Genomic DNA, 15,483 nt, shown 5'->3' with positions numbered 1-15,483 from the left:
CTCCAAAATGTAACATCTCTTGTCTCCTGACACAAATGGCACTCAGTTTAGAGGTACTTCTGTAGAGGCAAGAGACTGTCAGTCAGTAGAACAGCAATATCTCTGTGTTGGGAGAGGTAGGAGTTTCTGGGTCCTGTTTCTATGTGCAAGCGTACACTCTAAACTAGGAATTAAAATCAGCTCTTTGAAAGATTGCCAATCACTGCTGTATAAGAATAGCAGAGCCAAATAAAAACAAATCTGTTACATTTTTTCAAGCAATTTGCCCACATGTTCTTGAATGCAAATGCTAAGCAGTGTCAGGGGAAGTGAGGTATGCAATGAAGAACACAGAGGTAAAAAACTGCTACTCGCCTCTAGGTATATCCTCATTCCTGGTGGACTTCAAGGAAAGTGGATTTCCTCACAACAGATTTAATTCCTGCTCTCTCTAATGCTCTGGCCAGTCTTATGTTTGGTGCTCCAAAGATGTCATAACCAGTCTGTTGATATTTCCCCTCCAGACTCCTTCAAGCTGCCTCTCAGTGGGACAGAAGTACCAAGTGAAAAATGTGAGAGGACTACTGTCCTCCAAATCTGCACACGCTGCTGAGAGAAAGCAGTCAGGGCTGAGGCAGTACCACTGTCCCCACTGAGCCCAGGACTGCCAGGACAGAAGACCCCAAGCCTTGTGCAGCTAACCTTGGAAGACTCAGCCATCCCCCTCTACAGTGACATGGCACCCCACAGGGATGTGCATGGCCACAGCTTTCCATCCCATCCTATTGAGCGTTCTGCCTTTGCTCAAGCTGTTCTGGACAAAGGATTAAGGATTAACACTGTGATATATGTGTTCCAAATAAGAAAAGCCTCAAAAAAACTGCAAACCAGCCCAAACCAGTGTAAGCTGCTTCCAAACCTATGTGGAAAAAACAGTACAGTTGCAACCAAAATCTGCCTGGCTGAATGTTCTTTCTGGTGACAAGAATAATACAAAAAGCACACGCCAAAGAGGCACAAGGTGGGGATGACCATATTGTGCATGTGGTTAGCAAGACTCCCTCTGTAGGCACTGAGAGCTCCTGAAACCTTGGCTCTGAGGATGCTCCTTGACTTTGTGCCGCTTGTGACTAAAGCTGGCTTTAATGTGATGTGTAGCTTATAATCTTTTACCCATCATGCAATGATCCTTACAAATTAGCCAACGGAGTCTCCATTCCTTGAGAAACGGTAGCAACACTGTGTTGCATGGTATGTTCACCAGGAGCAGGGAGTCTAGAAATCCTGCCCAGGGATCTGACCACCTCTGCTTCCAGATGCCACCTATGCAGAGAAAAATTTCCTTCCTGCATCTCCTCCCCAACATGCTAGTTTTTTAAGCCTGCACCCCTGCTTTATTGCTTGCACATTGATGTTTCGTGCATCTTCATCCAGGTTCTTCATGTGCTGTGGACTTTTGCTGGAAATTGTGCTTTGTGCATTGACACAAAACAGCTCCCACCGGGTGCTCACAGCCTCGTCAGTTCACCACAGTGGGGGCTGTAGGAAAAGGCAAACAACAGAGTATCTTCTGTGGTGCCCGACAGCATCAAAAATGACCTCTGCCGTTCTCTTTGTACAGAGATATCCCAGCCCCGCTCACAGGGGAGCAGCGCTGCCAAGCCTACAATAAACCATGGAACGGGCCTCAGGCTGTGGGCAGCCCCTGCTCCCGCAGCACTTTGCACTCGTTCCCCACGGCCAGAGGCTTCCCACGCGTCCCTGGGCTCTGCCTTCTTCCAGGGCACGGGGGGCACTGTGGGGGCTCTCTCCTGGAGAGCCTGGGGGAGCAGAGGCCGCGTCGGCCGCGTTCGCAGCCCTATTTCCAGCGCTGCCCGTCCGGGCGTACCCCTCCCGCACCGCGTGTGTCCACCCGCTCCCAGAGCCCTCCGGGGCCGGCTGGGCGCTGGTCTCTATGGCTATCGCTACCTCCGTCCCCGTCCCTGTCCCTGTCCCGGCCTGTTCCCGCTTCTTCCGCTCCGCCTTCCCGCCCCTCTCCGGCTCCAACCATAGAGTTGGAGCCTCCGAGGGGGAGCGAAGGGCGGCGGAACCATCGAGCTGCGGCCGCCGCTTCCGGAGCGCGGCTCCGCGCCGCCACTCGGAGCCGGTGCAAGATGGCGGCGGCGGGGCCGCGGCGGCGGGCGCGGGGCTGAGCGAGGCCGAGGGAGCCGGAGCCGGAGCCGGAGCCGGGCCCGGCCGGGCGGAGGGGTGAGAGGGCCGCGGCGGTGCTGGGCTGCGAGGAGAAGAGAGGGGGAGGCGGCCGATCGTGCTAACTCATTTTCTTCCTCCTGCCATCGGGCGGGAGTAGGAGGGGGGGGCTTTCTGTCTCGTTCCCCTGTGGTCAGAAGAATAATGAATTTAGTCCTTGATTATTTTTTTTTTTCACCTTCGGCCCTTAACTTGTTACGTTGAAACTCTTTAGTCTGGGTCCTTAGAAGATCTGAAATCGAGGTTTCAGAAGTTTGTTCTCTTTCCCTTTAGCCTTTAACCTTTAAATATGAGAAAGGTGGGAAATACGGGGTGTAAATGTAACTCCTAGCTGTGTTTGGTGAGCTTCCCACCTAAGGAAGCGATAGTGTTATGCAAAAGACAAAAGCAAACCCAGCCCAGTGTTTTTGCAGGGAGGTTGGTGTGGAGGGGGAGGGAGAGAAGAAACATCCCTGGCTGTAGTCTGGACACTTAGGTGGTCATCTGTAAGCTGAAGAAATATCTAAAGACAGGAAATGATTTTTTGCAGAATAATTCTACGCTTGCTGATACAGTGGGTGCTGGGGAGAGATATCAGGGGCAGTTGGAAGTCTGGGGAAGGAAGGAAGGAGGATCTATGGGGAAACATTTGAAACAGAGAAAGGTGAAAACTGGAGAGCACTTACAAGAATGAATGAGAAGCTGAACTCTGATACGCTCTCAGAAAAATAGAATGTGTGTTTCTCCCTGCCCTGCACCCTCCATAGTCTAAACACAAAGCTTCTTGGTTTGAATTGTAATGTGAATAATAACAAACTCATCAATTAGTTTAATATTATAACCTACTAAAGTAGTAGTAAGTAGGTACTTAGTTAAATAGTAGTACTTAGTTGCAGTAGGGCAGTTTTGATATGGGTGCTGAGCTCATAATCAGGTTTGAGGACCTCAAAGGTATTTGGGCTCTTTGAGGGAGTAACTTGCTGATAGAAAGAAGAGAAACAAGCATCCTCAAGCTGCCAGTGTGTAGGACCTGAAACCATGTCATCTTTTCCAGGTCCCTTACTCTTTTTTAAGTTTCATTTTTTGAGGCAGAAGAAAAAAGATCAAAATGGGGCGGAGATCTACATCATCCACCAAGAGTGGGAAGTTTATGAATCCCACAGATCAGGCCCGTAAGTATCCATAAAAGCTAAGCAGGTGGGAATGGGGAGTGCCTGGAGGAACAGATAAAAAGCTTTCTCTGAGGATAGAATCCTCACTTGTGGATCAGAACTGAGTTTCTCTAACTTGAAAAATATTATCTCAGTTTTATCTGGGAAGGCTGCTTGCTTTCATGCTCTTGCTTCTCTGAAGTATTTGCGTCTTGGTTTCCCACTGGTTATCAGTGTTGGAAGGCCTTTGTACTTAGCTGTTGGATAAACTGCAGGCTGTTTCCTGGGACAGAGTTAATCTGTCCCAGGCAGGAATTTGAGGAACATGTCAAATTTTGCAGGTGCTCTGGTTAGATGGGGGAGTTATCTTACTGTTTTTTCTACCTTTGGTAACATGCCAGGTGTTACCAATACTCAGTGAATAAAGAAAATCTGGACTCCCACAGTGGATATGCTTTATTTCAGAGGCATTCTCAAAGCCTACATATTTTTAAAGTGTCTTGTCTGATGAGTATTTCAGCTTCTGTGCAGCAATCTTTTCATGATTGCCCCTATCACTACGACTTTGGTTGCCTATTGTTCTTTTTTGTATGGAAAAAGCCTTGCTTCTGGAGACATGAAGACTGCAGTATCTCTTTTTTTTCTGTATAAAAGATAAGAAACAGAAATCTATTTCATGCTATATTTCTCTTTCACTGGGAAGCTGAATTGCAGTAAGTCTTTGTAAAATGAGTGAGTTGTTGAGAAACAGCCCTAGTCTTGATGAAGGAAAGGTTCTTCATTAATTTGATTTTATCTTTCAAGTTGTTACTTTCTTTTTCTTTTCCCCTCTAGGGAAGGAAGCTCGGAAAAGGGAACTAAAGAAGGTAAATAAAGAGATTAGGAAACATGTAGTTGGCATTCCCTATACTACGTATCGTGTGTGTGATTGGAAAGGGCATGAATAGACTGTGGATATTTTGGTTGATATCCTAAGACTGACTTTGGAAATACTGTCCAAACACGTAGTTCAAAAAAACATAGAAGTCTTGTTTGGAATAAACATATTCCCAGCTGTTCTTTAACTTGTAATTATTTTTGAAACATTGCTGGAAGTACTTAGTAATTAAAAAAACCCAAAACAAGGAAGCAAAGAAGCAAGCAACAAACCAAAAAAAAAAAAAAAAAAGTCCAAACAAATAAAGCATCCAAGAGTCACACACTTCTTAGAGTGTTCTAATGTATTTTGTCAGTTGGTTATTGTGTTGGTTGTATGTGTCTTAGTTGGAGTGAAGGAATGATAGCAGCATTTGCAATTACCAAGATAGTGGAATTAAAATTACCGAAGGTTTTAGCTACATTTGCTGCTGATTTTTTTGCCATGGTGAACGTTTTCAGGGCATTCTGAGGTGTGATTTTTTTTTTTTCTTCAGACTGGGAATACTGAGAAAGGGGTAACAGATTTTTTTGTTTCTCTACTGTGAAACTTTTCTATCTGCTTGATCTCTGGTCTTAGAACAAAAAGCAACGGATGATGGTCCGAGCAGCTGTACTGAAGATGAAAGATCCGAAGCAGATTATCCGGGACATGGAAAAGTTGGATGAGATGGGTGAGTGAGAGGTACCAGGTGTTGGACTTGGGCAGTGGTTTATGTAGATGCACAGCGTGGTTTTAACTGCCAGTGGGGGAGACTGAAATAGAGCAATCTTTTACCCTTTCCTCTTAGAAGGGGGGATTCTGTGAATATCTGGGGATTGATTATGATTTGAGATGTTGTGGTGCTATCAAAGAGGACTTTTTTTCCAATAAGATGATTGATAAGAAAAACGAGTAGTGTGTGTGTGAGTGCTGCTAATGTAGAATTCAAGAAGGGGATTGTCATAAGGCTCAAGACTTCCTGAAAACAGGGATTGGAACTTGTTTTGAAATGGTTTCATTTATCACAGTTGTGCAGTAGAGTAATTTGCAAATTTTTTTGTCTTTTTTTTTGCTGTCTTGGATCAGAGTTTAACCCTGTACAGCAGCCACAACTTAATGAAAAAGTTCTGAAGGATAAACGCAAAAAGCTCCGTGAGACTTTTGAACGTATCTTGCGGCTCTATGAGAAGGAAAATCCTGACATCTACAAAGAACTGCGCAAGCTGGAAGTGGAGTATGAGCAGAAGAGAGCACAACTCAGCCAGTATTTTGATGCTGTCAAGGTAATGCTTACTGTATTTCAGTCTTGTAACTGTGGTAGTGTATTGTGTTTGCTCATTAGGTGTGACTGTTACAGAGGAAGGGAGATTTATATGAGTTCAGCATCATGTGGCTCATATGAAATATTAATTTGCATAGTACCTCAAATTAGAGCATTTCAGTGAGAACGGTGTGGTGGTTGTCAGGTCACTGTTTGTCTCTGATACGCTGATCTCATTCAAAATGAAAGGAGGAAAGGGAAATTTGTGTTGCAAATCAACAATATCAGCCTTTCGTTTTCTGTATTGAAGAGAGTGTGAGCCTGTGAGTGTGCAATTAATATTTCTGTGAATTTCTGCTAAATATCTTGCTGGAAATAGTGAGAATCCTTTGGCATTCCTTTAAAGATCTTTCTCTATTATTCCTCTGTACTGTGCTGGAGAACATAGTGTTGTACAAGTGCAAGGATCTGTAAGACTTCTTTTTTTCCTTTCCTTTGGAATGTGCAGCAGTCTGTGACTTGAATACTTAAAAAGCACAAAAGCACGGCCATACTTGTCTGCAGTCCCTTCATTTTGTAGACTGAAGGTCTAAAAGAAGGTGAAAACTTGACTGAGTTTTGACTGAAATACTAAAGCTTTTCATGGGTGCATTGCAAGTGCTTTGGTTTGCATTGAAAGCTTTTGCTGTTAACACTTTCTCAAATTTCTTTCATGGACTGCTGCAAGATAACACACCCTAAGAACAGACACGTTTGACAAGTGGTGCCAGGTTCCATACGTTCTGTACTTTTAAGAGTAATGAGTTTGTGCAGCAGCTTCTGTGGAAGTAACCCATTCTCTTTTTCTTTTTTTTCCCCTCCCTTCCAGAATGCTCAGCATGTTGAAGTGGAGAGTATCCCCTTACCAGATATGCCTCATGCTCCCTCCAACATCCTCATACAGGACATTCCCCTTCCAGGGGCTCAACCACCTTCTATCCTCAAGAAGACATCAGCCTACGGGTAAGAGGAAAAAGAGACTTAGGGGAGAATTAAAAGGAAGCCCTCATATTATGGGGGAGGAGCTAGGGGTAGAACAGAGGTAATATTGACTCATAGAAGTCAGGAGTTCTGTGCAAGTGAATTGTGCTTTCGTTTAACCAAAGCCCTTTTTAATCTTTCCCCACTATCACAGCTTTTTGTTTAAATTTATTTGAGTAATACATTATGCCTTCTAGTTTTTGTCTTTTCGTATCAGGAAAATTTAGAACCCTACTGTTTTGAACATAAATGCCCCTTAAATTGCCATATGTGTGTTCTTTTGTCCTGACGGCGTATTCAGTATATATGAATAGTTCATATAAACTCCTAGTTTGCTTGGTTTTGTTTTGGTTTTTTTTTTCATTCTAGTGCTAGTTTTTTTCTGTTTCTTTCTGAATAGCCTTTTGTTTTCACCAACTCTGATTATTTCATTCTCCTTCTGTGGTACGATTCACTAGCTGATTTTTTTCAGTATTGTCTTCAGTTGCTTTCTGAGGAGCTTTTGTCTCATCTTCTGCACTCATGTCTTTGTATGAAGTTGTAAACTCCTTGTGTCAAATCTGTACTTTTTAAATGTTCATGTTTCGTTTTAGAAGTCTGCATAAGCAGTAGTGAGAGAAGGCTAAATAATTCTACTAAAGGCATGTTTGCTTTAATTGTGTTCCTACGTTTCTCATTTCCTTTCTTATTTCCAGACCACCAGTTCGGTCAGTTTCTGTGCTTCCTCCTCCTGGGCTTGGTGTTCCGCGTTTACCTCCAGGCAGGAAGCCCCCTGGACCTCCTCCAGGGCCACCCCCTCCTCAGGTCCTACAGATGTATGGCCGTAAGGTGGGCTTCACCTTGGACGTGGCTCCTCGAAGGCGAGAGGAGGAGATTTCTTACAGTTCTGAAGCAGGTAAGGACTTCCCTATTCCTCTCTGAAGTTTTCCTTGACCTCTGTTCTGCTATGGATGGTACTGCTGTGAATACAGTGTGCCCTATACAAAGTGTTCTCTGGGCAATATGAATATTAGTACTATTTGAAGGATTCTTACTAAGTGATTGTTCCTCTGAGGTAATTCAGACATATTCATAATATCTGCAATTTTGGTACCAGCTGTATTTTTTAAATGTTGAAACTTTTAATTACATGTCTCAGATACTTTTTTTTTTTAGGTTTCACACGTTAGATTTTTTTATGAACCCTTAACAGTGCTGAAACATTGTTCATATTATCCCTTAAAAAAACTCACTCTCAGAGAATTTGTCTGTTTAAAAAACCCATCAAATAAACACCGCCAAACCAAAATTACAACAAAACCCACAACCAGCCCTGAGGGTGCATTTGCTAGGAGAACATAGGTCCTCTTTTTCATATAGTTGCTGCATCATCCCTAGAAACTTTGTGATTAGATGAATTAGCTTTTTTCATGCCAGAAGACATCAAAATATTTCAGTGGTGGGCAATTTCTGAATAGAAGTTGATGAATGAGTTGCAGGAGCAGTTGCCTTCACTTTTTTGCTGTGCAAATTAATAAGCTGGTTAATATGAAATCTTAAGAGATTTTCCAAAATATCCTCTAAAAATATGTGCTAAAAAGTAAAGGGATGACAGTTTGTCCAAGCTTTTGCTAAGGGGAATATTGTGACTGTAAACATACACTGGTGTGAAAGAATATTTTGTATTTGGAGTTTGTGCATTTCCTAGTACTTTGCTTTCTGCAGGACAGCGAGGCCATGATGACGACATGTCCAGCACTAGTGAAGATGAAGGTTATCCTGAGGATATGGATCAAGATAAGCACGATGAGAGCAGCGATGACAGTGACAGCGATAGGTCAGATGCAGACAGTGAAGGAGAGGACTTCCTGCATCGTGATAATGATAAGGAGAGGGAAGGTGGTGAAGAAAAGAAATCAGGTGTGAAGGGGAAATGAGACACTGGGGGTTGATTTTTCAAAAGAAAAACACTACTTGATAGAGTTGAGGGTGTGTGTGTAATTTATTTAGTCAACTAACAATGTTCTGAGTCACCTAAATTCCAGCTAAAGAATTTTTATTAATAAATGGGTCAGAAGGAGGCTATCTAGAAGTGAAGCAACTTTCAGATAAACCTGTTCTTAGTTGTGTTACCTTACAGCTCACAAGCCATTTTTCACCTGAATCATTGCATTGGTAAGGTGCTCTACAAAATTAAGCCTCAGTGTAAAATATGCTCACTTGCTTGGGTGTGAGCAATTGGTAGAGAACACTAGGTTAGCAAAACTTCAAACAATCAGAAACACCAGTGCTAGCTCTTATCTAAGGAGCATCACTGTGTTAGACTGATATGCTGTCCACACCAGGTATTGACACAACTGTGTGATTTTTCTTATTTTCTTCCCACCTCCTGTCACCCTTATCCGCACCCTGCTTTCCCCAGGTCACAGTGTCCGGTTTGCAGACATGCCTGGAAAGTCACGAAAAAAGAAAAAGAACATGAAAGAACTGACTCCACTCCAGGCCATGATGTTACGAATGGCAGGTGAGTAAGGTGGATATAATATGTGATGAGATGCCTTTAGGCTTCCAGTTAAGGTTTCTGTGGGCAACTTGCTTTGCACAAGTTTTATTTTATAGAGTAAATATTTTATTGTCATAATGTAGGTTCTGCTGAGAGTATCAGCTCTCGATAGGTATTTGAGTTATAGCTCGGTTTTTGCTCTTTTTTCTTTTGTTTGGTGTTTTTTGGTTTTGTATGTTTTTTGTAATTTATTTTTAAGTAATGTGTGTGTTTTGCATAGCAGAGTTGAAGTTAAGAGTAGCAATTTACTGGTTTTTTTCTTCTAAACCTTTTCTTGCTTAACTTTTCAACAGTTGTTCAATTGAAATACAAATCTCTCGGTGAAAGAGAAAGGGTAACATTGTCTATATGCTCAGCATGTAACGTGTAGGGATTTGTACTCCCTAAAAACACTGCTGAGATAAGTTAACCAATAAAACAAACTTTGTTTGCTTTAAAAAGAAACTCCAGTATCTTTCAAAGGTGCAGGAGTTTCTTGGACATGGGGATTTTGTTTATTGTGGCATTGTGTCCCCATCCCCCTGTTGCGTCACCTTCCCACAAACTCATTTAAGGCAGAGATTAAATAGCAGTAGTTTGGGTTGGTAGTACAAGTTTCAGGTCCTAGAGGAACACACAATTCTTGTGGTCAGAGCTCTCTCTAGAACAGCAATGATCTTTCTATTATTATTTTTATTTGTTTTCATTTTATGTTTAACAGTAAAAAGTGGTCAAATTTCTTCCCTTTGAAGTAAGGTTTATCTTTCTCTTGCTTCATTTTATTTTATTTTGTGTACTCAGTTTTCTCTGATGTTCACAAAGATGTTATGCACAGACAGATTTTATAAGTGTATAATTCCCATATCCAGGTCAGGAAATTCCAGAAGAAGGGAGAGAAGTGGAGGAATATTCAGAAGAAGAGGAGGAGGAGGAAGAGGACTCAGAGTCTGAAGAGACATCACAACAACAGCAGCAGCAGCAGCTCAGTGAGGAGGCACTAGCAGAGACCGGGTCATCTACTGCGACTTCCCAGGCACAGCAGCAGCAGCAGAGTGCACAGGCCGTGCCACCAACTCAGATACAGGCACCTCCCATGCCTGGGCCTCCTCCGCTGGGACCACCTCCAGCCCCTCCACTGAGGCCCCCAGGCCCACCCACCGGCCTTCCTCCTGGCCCTCCACCAGGTGAGTACTTGATTGACTCTGCTTTGAGGGATGCAGGCTCTCAGGCAGTGGTATCGATTTGGGAGTTTGGAAGCTGCAGAATGTATTGCAGATGGAATATATGTACCCACTTACTGAGACCTGTCTGTCATCAGTCTGCATCATCATTGCTGTACCTTGCTTTTGGGGCATCAGGCCCCTGTAGCTGTAGCCTTCCTGATGGTTGTCTTTGTTAGAGCCAACACAGGCAGACAGCAGCAGAACCGGTGTATGAAGTGGAGTAAAAGAGCAAAGGTACTTATTTTTAGGCCAGAAGAAAAATCAAATGCCACAGAAAAAGGTTTTTAGCTGTTTAAATTCTGACAAACTCAGCTCAGAAGCTGTTACCAGTTACAACTTAATTATATGGGGAGGAACCCTTTTTCCATGATACTCTACGTTCATAAAGATGCTTTAACGGTATAACTGCTGCCTCTGCTTCAGATTTTTAGAAATTCTATTTAATCTGGCAGCTAGGTAATACAGCTTTCATTCATATGTTGAAGAATTTATCCTTAGCTGATGAGATAGTTGCTGGGATATATTTTTAACTGTGAATTAAATTTTTTGTTTGTTACGTGAATGCTTTCAGGAGCTCCTCCATTCCTGAGACCTCCCGGCTTACCAGGGTTGCGTGGGCCTTTGCCTCGACTGCTGCCACCTGGTCCTCCCCCAGGGCGACCACCTGGTCCTCCCCCAGGCCCCCCACCAGGTCTGCCCCCAGGTCCTCCTCCCCGTGGTCCTCCTCCTCGTCTGCCCCCTCCTGCCCCACCAGGTAAGGGGTTCTGTTTGTTTCAGTGCCAAGTCCCTTCTTGCTTTCTTTTCGCAGTCTTGGCTGTGGTGATCAAGCCAGTGAGGTATAATTGGCTGCCAGTTTGCCTTTGTTCCAATGTGGCTGCATTGTGCTATGTGTGATTACAATATTCTGTGAAATAACAAGTAAGTGCTATGCATAGTTTGGTAGCAAGAAATCTGCCCTCAAAAAGGGAATTTCAGAGTTTAAACTTCTACTCTGATGGACTCTTTCTGAAGGGCCTCTGGGTGCTTGTAATGGTGCTCCACTAAATGAGTTGGAGATCTGAATATTTATTTTTTGTGCCTGGGTCAGACATTTCTGATGACTCTGAAATTCCAGTGGGGTGGATTGTCAAGAAACTTTATTCTCAGATTATTACTTTAAATTTAGAAGGGAACAATAAACAAGCTCCTGTGACTTTCAGAGTCTGAAGAGCAGCATTTTCAACCTGGCATCTAGTGCAGATTTGAAATTTTTTTTTTTTTTTTTGTAAAAGCCAGTGCTACTGCATCTTGCTGGGGGTTGTTTTCTCTTGGCATTCTGAGCCTGTGCACTTTTTTTCTCAAGTATTTTCAAGTTCCCAGATGTGGAGAGAGCTCACGCTTTCTTTTCTTCTTGCAGGTATCCCTCCGCCTCGCCCAGGCATGTTACGGCCACCTCTGGTGCCTCCCTTAGGACCTGCCCCACCTGGGCTCTTTCCACCAGCTCCCATTCCAAATCCTGGGGTACTGAGTGCCCCCCCCAGCTTGATTCAGCGGCCCAAGGCGGATGACACCAGCGCGGCCACCATCGAGAAGAAAGCCACGGCCACCATCAGTGCCAAGCCGCAGATCACCAACCCCAAGGCGGAGATCACGCGCTTCGTGCCCACCGCCTTGCGAGTGCGCCGCGAGAACAAAGGGGCTTCCGCTGCCTCCCAGAGAAAACAAGAGGATGAGCCTGCCCTCCCGTTAACCAAAGCTGCCCCTAAGGCTGGATCGTCTGCCCCTATCTCTGTACAGACAAAGGATGATGTGTATGAAGCTTTCATGAAAGAAATGGAAGGTCTCCTGTGACCTGTCATAGTCCTAGTCAGCTTTCCTGCCCCTCTGAACACGGATCAGATCACTGTGGAGGGAGAAGAAGGGAAAGTCCTCCTGCAAGCAACGAAAGGGCATGACTGGAAATAGTTCCCTACCCACAGGTTAACTTGCCAGTGTGCTGTGAATAGAGACCGCTGCAGCTGAGGTGTGCCTGGGGACCTCCTTTCAGAGCCACCACGTCCACAGGGTGAAAGGAAATTGCAGTGAAGAAGGTGATGCTGCTCCCCTCAAGTCCTCCCCCTTCCTTAGAGGGAGATAATGATACTCTGGGGACGGGGGTGACTGTTCCCTGCCAAAATCCTTACACACCCTGATTGCTCTGGTGAGGGTAGTGGAACAGGTTTTTAAGGAGCCAGAAAAGTGTTAGCAGCATTTCATACACAAATGGTTGTCCAGTTTTTATTTTCTGTACTGTTTTTTTTCTGTAAATATTTTATAATCATATTTTTAGTTGCAGTGAGGTTGATCAATCATCTTTCTTCCAGGGTAGTCAGGTAATTTGTTGCGTATACTGTACACTGGAATTTTTCATCCTCTCCCCTTTATGGTCATCTTGGTGGATTTTTATTGGCTGGGGAAACTTCATTTTGTCTTGTGAAAGACAATAAATGTTCAGTGTATCAAAATACCACTTTCTGTGTGATTTGTGAAAAACTAGCAGGCAGGTGGAGAGGGGGGAGGGTTCATCACTTGCCTTGGAAGACGATAGAGGCATTCAGAACCTCAGAAAAGAAAAGTAATAATCACATTGTAAATAGCATATACTTACTTTTTCCCACTAAGCTTCTGCTATATTTTTGTTTTTAAGTTCCTAAACATCCCTTTTATTGGTAGCTAGTAAAAACTTAAGTCCTGAAATACTAGTAATAATTACAAACCAATTTATTTTATATACTCTGACTGCGAGATTTGCTTCATATCAAGCCTCAGATAACTACTGGGTGCATCATGGACAGGCTACCTTAAGTAAAAATTAGTAACAATTTTAATGTTAAAAGATTGGCTGACAGATAATTTTAGTTGTGGCTAATAATATTAGGATACCAGACTAGCAGATACCTCAAACAATACATTTAGTTGGCTGTAAGTTTCGGGCTTAGCTGATTGCACCGTGTTTTGAGGTTAATTCTGCTTTAAGGAGACAAAGTTATTAGCGAACCAAACTTAGACTTGAAAACTTTGAATCTGTTTTCACAAATTCTGGACACAATCAAAAATCTTTGCACAGCTGTCCTCTATACCGAGAACATGTAAAATTTACATAAGCCCGCCCACCTCATGCATATTCTCCGCCTACCTCATGTATATTGTGTGATGTAACTTTACACAATTCTTGAAACACGAAATTCTTTATTAAGCAACTTCTGTTGTGGACGTTATCTGATGACATCAGTTATGTTTACCAAAGTTGAGAAGATTCAGCCTGGAGACAGGTAATTCAGCTGGAAAACACCAGCACGAGTGATTGCAGCAATACTGAAGTAATTGGTCTGTAGAATCAGAGAAACGTCTCGTATTACCTCTTCCTGCCTAGTTTCCACACCTCTCAGTGGTGCTGGGGTGTGAATGCTCCCACTGGAAGTAACGCTTCTCTTTTATCGTAACAATAACACATTTTTAAAGCAGCCCAGCAGTAGCACTTCTGCGATTTAAAATACAGGACTATTTCTGAACGGACGGCGATGCCATTTGGCGGGGGGTTCCCCCCGTTGCAGGGAGGCAGCTGCGCTCCTCCGCTCTCCTCGGCCGGCGGGGCGGGGAGGCGTTTCCCCGGCGCTGTCCTTGCTCCCGGAGCGGGGCCGGGGCCGGGGCCGGGCTCGGAGCGGGGGCGGCTCCGCGGGGGAGAGGCCGCCGGCGGCTCCCATTGGTCAGATTTGGATCCGCGGCGCCATTGGTCGGAGCGAGCCAGAGCGCGCTGCAGCCAATCCGAGAGCCAGCGGGGCGCGCGCAGGAGCTATAAAAGCGGCCGCGCGCGGGGTGCGGGGCCACGTGACCGCGTCAGTCGGGGCGGCGGCGGCGGCGGCGGCGGGAGCAGCGGGAGCCATGTCCGGGCGCGGGAAGCAGGGCGGCAAGGCGCGCGCCAAGGCCAAGTCGCGCTCGTCGCGGGCCGGGCTGCAGTTCCCCGTGGGCCGCGTGCACCGGCTGCTGCGCAAGGGCAACTACGCGGAGCGCGTGGGCGCCGGCGCGCCGGTGTACCTGGCGGCCGTGCTGGAGTACCTGACGGCCGAGATCCTGGAGCTGGCGGGCAACGCGGCCCGCGACAACAAGAAGACGCGCATCATCCCCCGCCACCTGCAGCTCGCCATCCGCAACGACGAGGAGCTCAACAAGCTGCTGGGCAAGGTGACCATCGCGCAGGGCGGCGTGCTGCCCAACATCCAGGCCGTGCTGCTGCCCAAGAAGACCGACAGCCACAAGGCAAAAAGCAAGTGAAACAAACCCGAGGAGCGTCCCCACCTCAAGAGTTAACACAAAGGCTCTTTTCAGAGCCACCCACGTTCTCATAAAAGGAGCTGTACATCCTAGCAAAAAAAAAAAAAAAAAAAAAAAAAATATTCCCCTCTCCTCAATAAACCCAAAAGAGAAAACAAACCCCCCCAAACACCCCAAATCCTTTTAATCTTGTCTCTTGGAAAAAATCCAAAAAACCGCCCCGAATGCTTTGTACCTTAGCTCTTAAATTAGGATCAAAACTTCTAAAAAATTTTCTATGTAGTAAAATGAATCAGTTTGCGTTGATGTGGGTTAGGAAGTTTGCTAGGAGTGTAGGGAAGAACGCACAGCCCCATCATGCCGCGTCTGTTTTTCTGTTTCAGCTCGGCCCTATGTGAAGCTCAGGTAATTCACTGATGTCTTTAAAAACAGCCCTGCCCCCTCCAAAACACTTTTAGACCTACAGGTGTTGTTGGAGGTTTTTTGTTTTGTGGGTTTTTTGGTGGCTTGGTTTTGTTCTATCGTATTAAAAGGCATTCTGAGTTACTAATCCTTACTTCTCATTAAAAATCTTTGAGCTGCTGAGCCCATTTTCTGCCTCAAATCTGAAGGAGTTTGACAAGAGTGGTTCCTCACAATGCACAGGCAATCTGAGGTGAAAAGGACTGTTGCCAGTTTAGATTCTAGCTTATACGTAGTGCTAAATATAAACCATAAATATGTTGAAATAGAAACAGAAAATCTGCTATTATTGGTCAAAATCATATTTCAATAATTTTGAAAGCATAAATTACTTGAATCATAACATTGCCCAGAATTTTCTTATCACCAGCAGTTCCAATATCAAGAGGTTAAAAGGAGTTTACAGGCCTTTGTCAACACAATGGGTTGTAGGAATTAATAAACATGTCAGA

The 15,483-nt window shown here is 44.6% G+C and overlaps 2 protein-coding genes across 2 annotated transcripts; both read left to right on the top strand.

The window, feature by feature from the left end:
* The first annotated feature begins 2,084 nt into the window (after window positions 1-2,084).
* On the top strand, window positions 2,085-12,762 carry WBP11 (WW domain binding protein 11). Its single transcript, XM_068191557.1, has 12 exons — window positions 2,085-2,226; window positions 3,260-3,377; window positions 4,191-4,222; window positions 4,852-4,945; window positions 5,341-5,537; window positions 6,384-6,517; window positions 7,231-7,430; window positions 8,240-8,434; window positions 8,937-9,038; window positions 9,926-10,240; window positions 10,851-11,033; window positions 11,676-12,762. The coding sequence occupies exons 2-12, from the start codon at window positions 3,314-3,316 to the stop codon at window positions 12,107-12,109; spliced, it is 1,950 nt and encodes a 649-aa protein (XP_068047658.1). The 5' UTR covers window positions 2,085-2,226; window positions 3,260-3,313; the 3' UTR covers window positions 12,110-12,762.
* A 1,373-nt stretch (window positions 12,763-14,135) lies between these two features.
* LOC137474745 (histone H2A) lies at window positions 14,136-14,863 on the top strand. The gene has a single exon (XM_068191569.1). The coding sequence runs from the start codon at window positions 14,180-14,182 to the stop codon at window positions 14,567-14,569; it is 390 nt and encodes a 129-aa protein (XP_068047670.1). The 5' UTR covers window positions 14,136-14,179; the 3' UTR covers window positions 14,570-14,863.
* The last annotated feature ends 620 nt before the right edge of the window (window positions 14,864-15,483 follow it).

Source organism: Anomalospiza imberbis, chromosome 5 (assembly GCF_031753505.1).
Source record: "Anomalospiza imberbis isolate Cuckoo-Finch-1a 21T00152 chromosome 5, ASM3175350v1, whole genome shotgun sequence".
NCBI classification, from domain to species: Eukaryota; Metazoa; Chordata; class Aves; order Passeriformes; family Viduidae; genus Anomalospiza; species Anomalospiza imberbis.
Note: the sequence above shows the minus strand (reverse complement) of the source record. Positions and strands in the feature narration are given on the sequence as shown.

Coding starts and splice junctions, on each gene's coding strand:
- WBP11 (XM_068191557.1), top strand. CDS start 3,314: ATGGGGCGGAGATCTACATCATCCACCAAGAGTGGGAAGTTTATGAAT. Junction 7,431..8,239: donor TTCTTACAGTTCTGAAGCAG/GTAAGGACTTCC, acceptor TGCTTTCTGCAG/GACAGCGAGGCCATGATGAC. Junction 10,241..10,850: donor TCCTCCTGGCCCTCCACCAG/GTGAGTACTTGA, acceptor GAATGCTTTCAG/GAGCTCCTCCATTCCTGAGA.
- LOC137474745 (XM_068191569.1), top strand. CDS start 14,180: ATGTCCGGGCGCGGGAAGCAGGGCGGCAAGGCGCGCGCCAAGGCCAAG.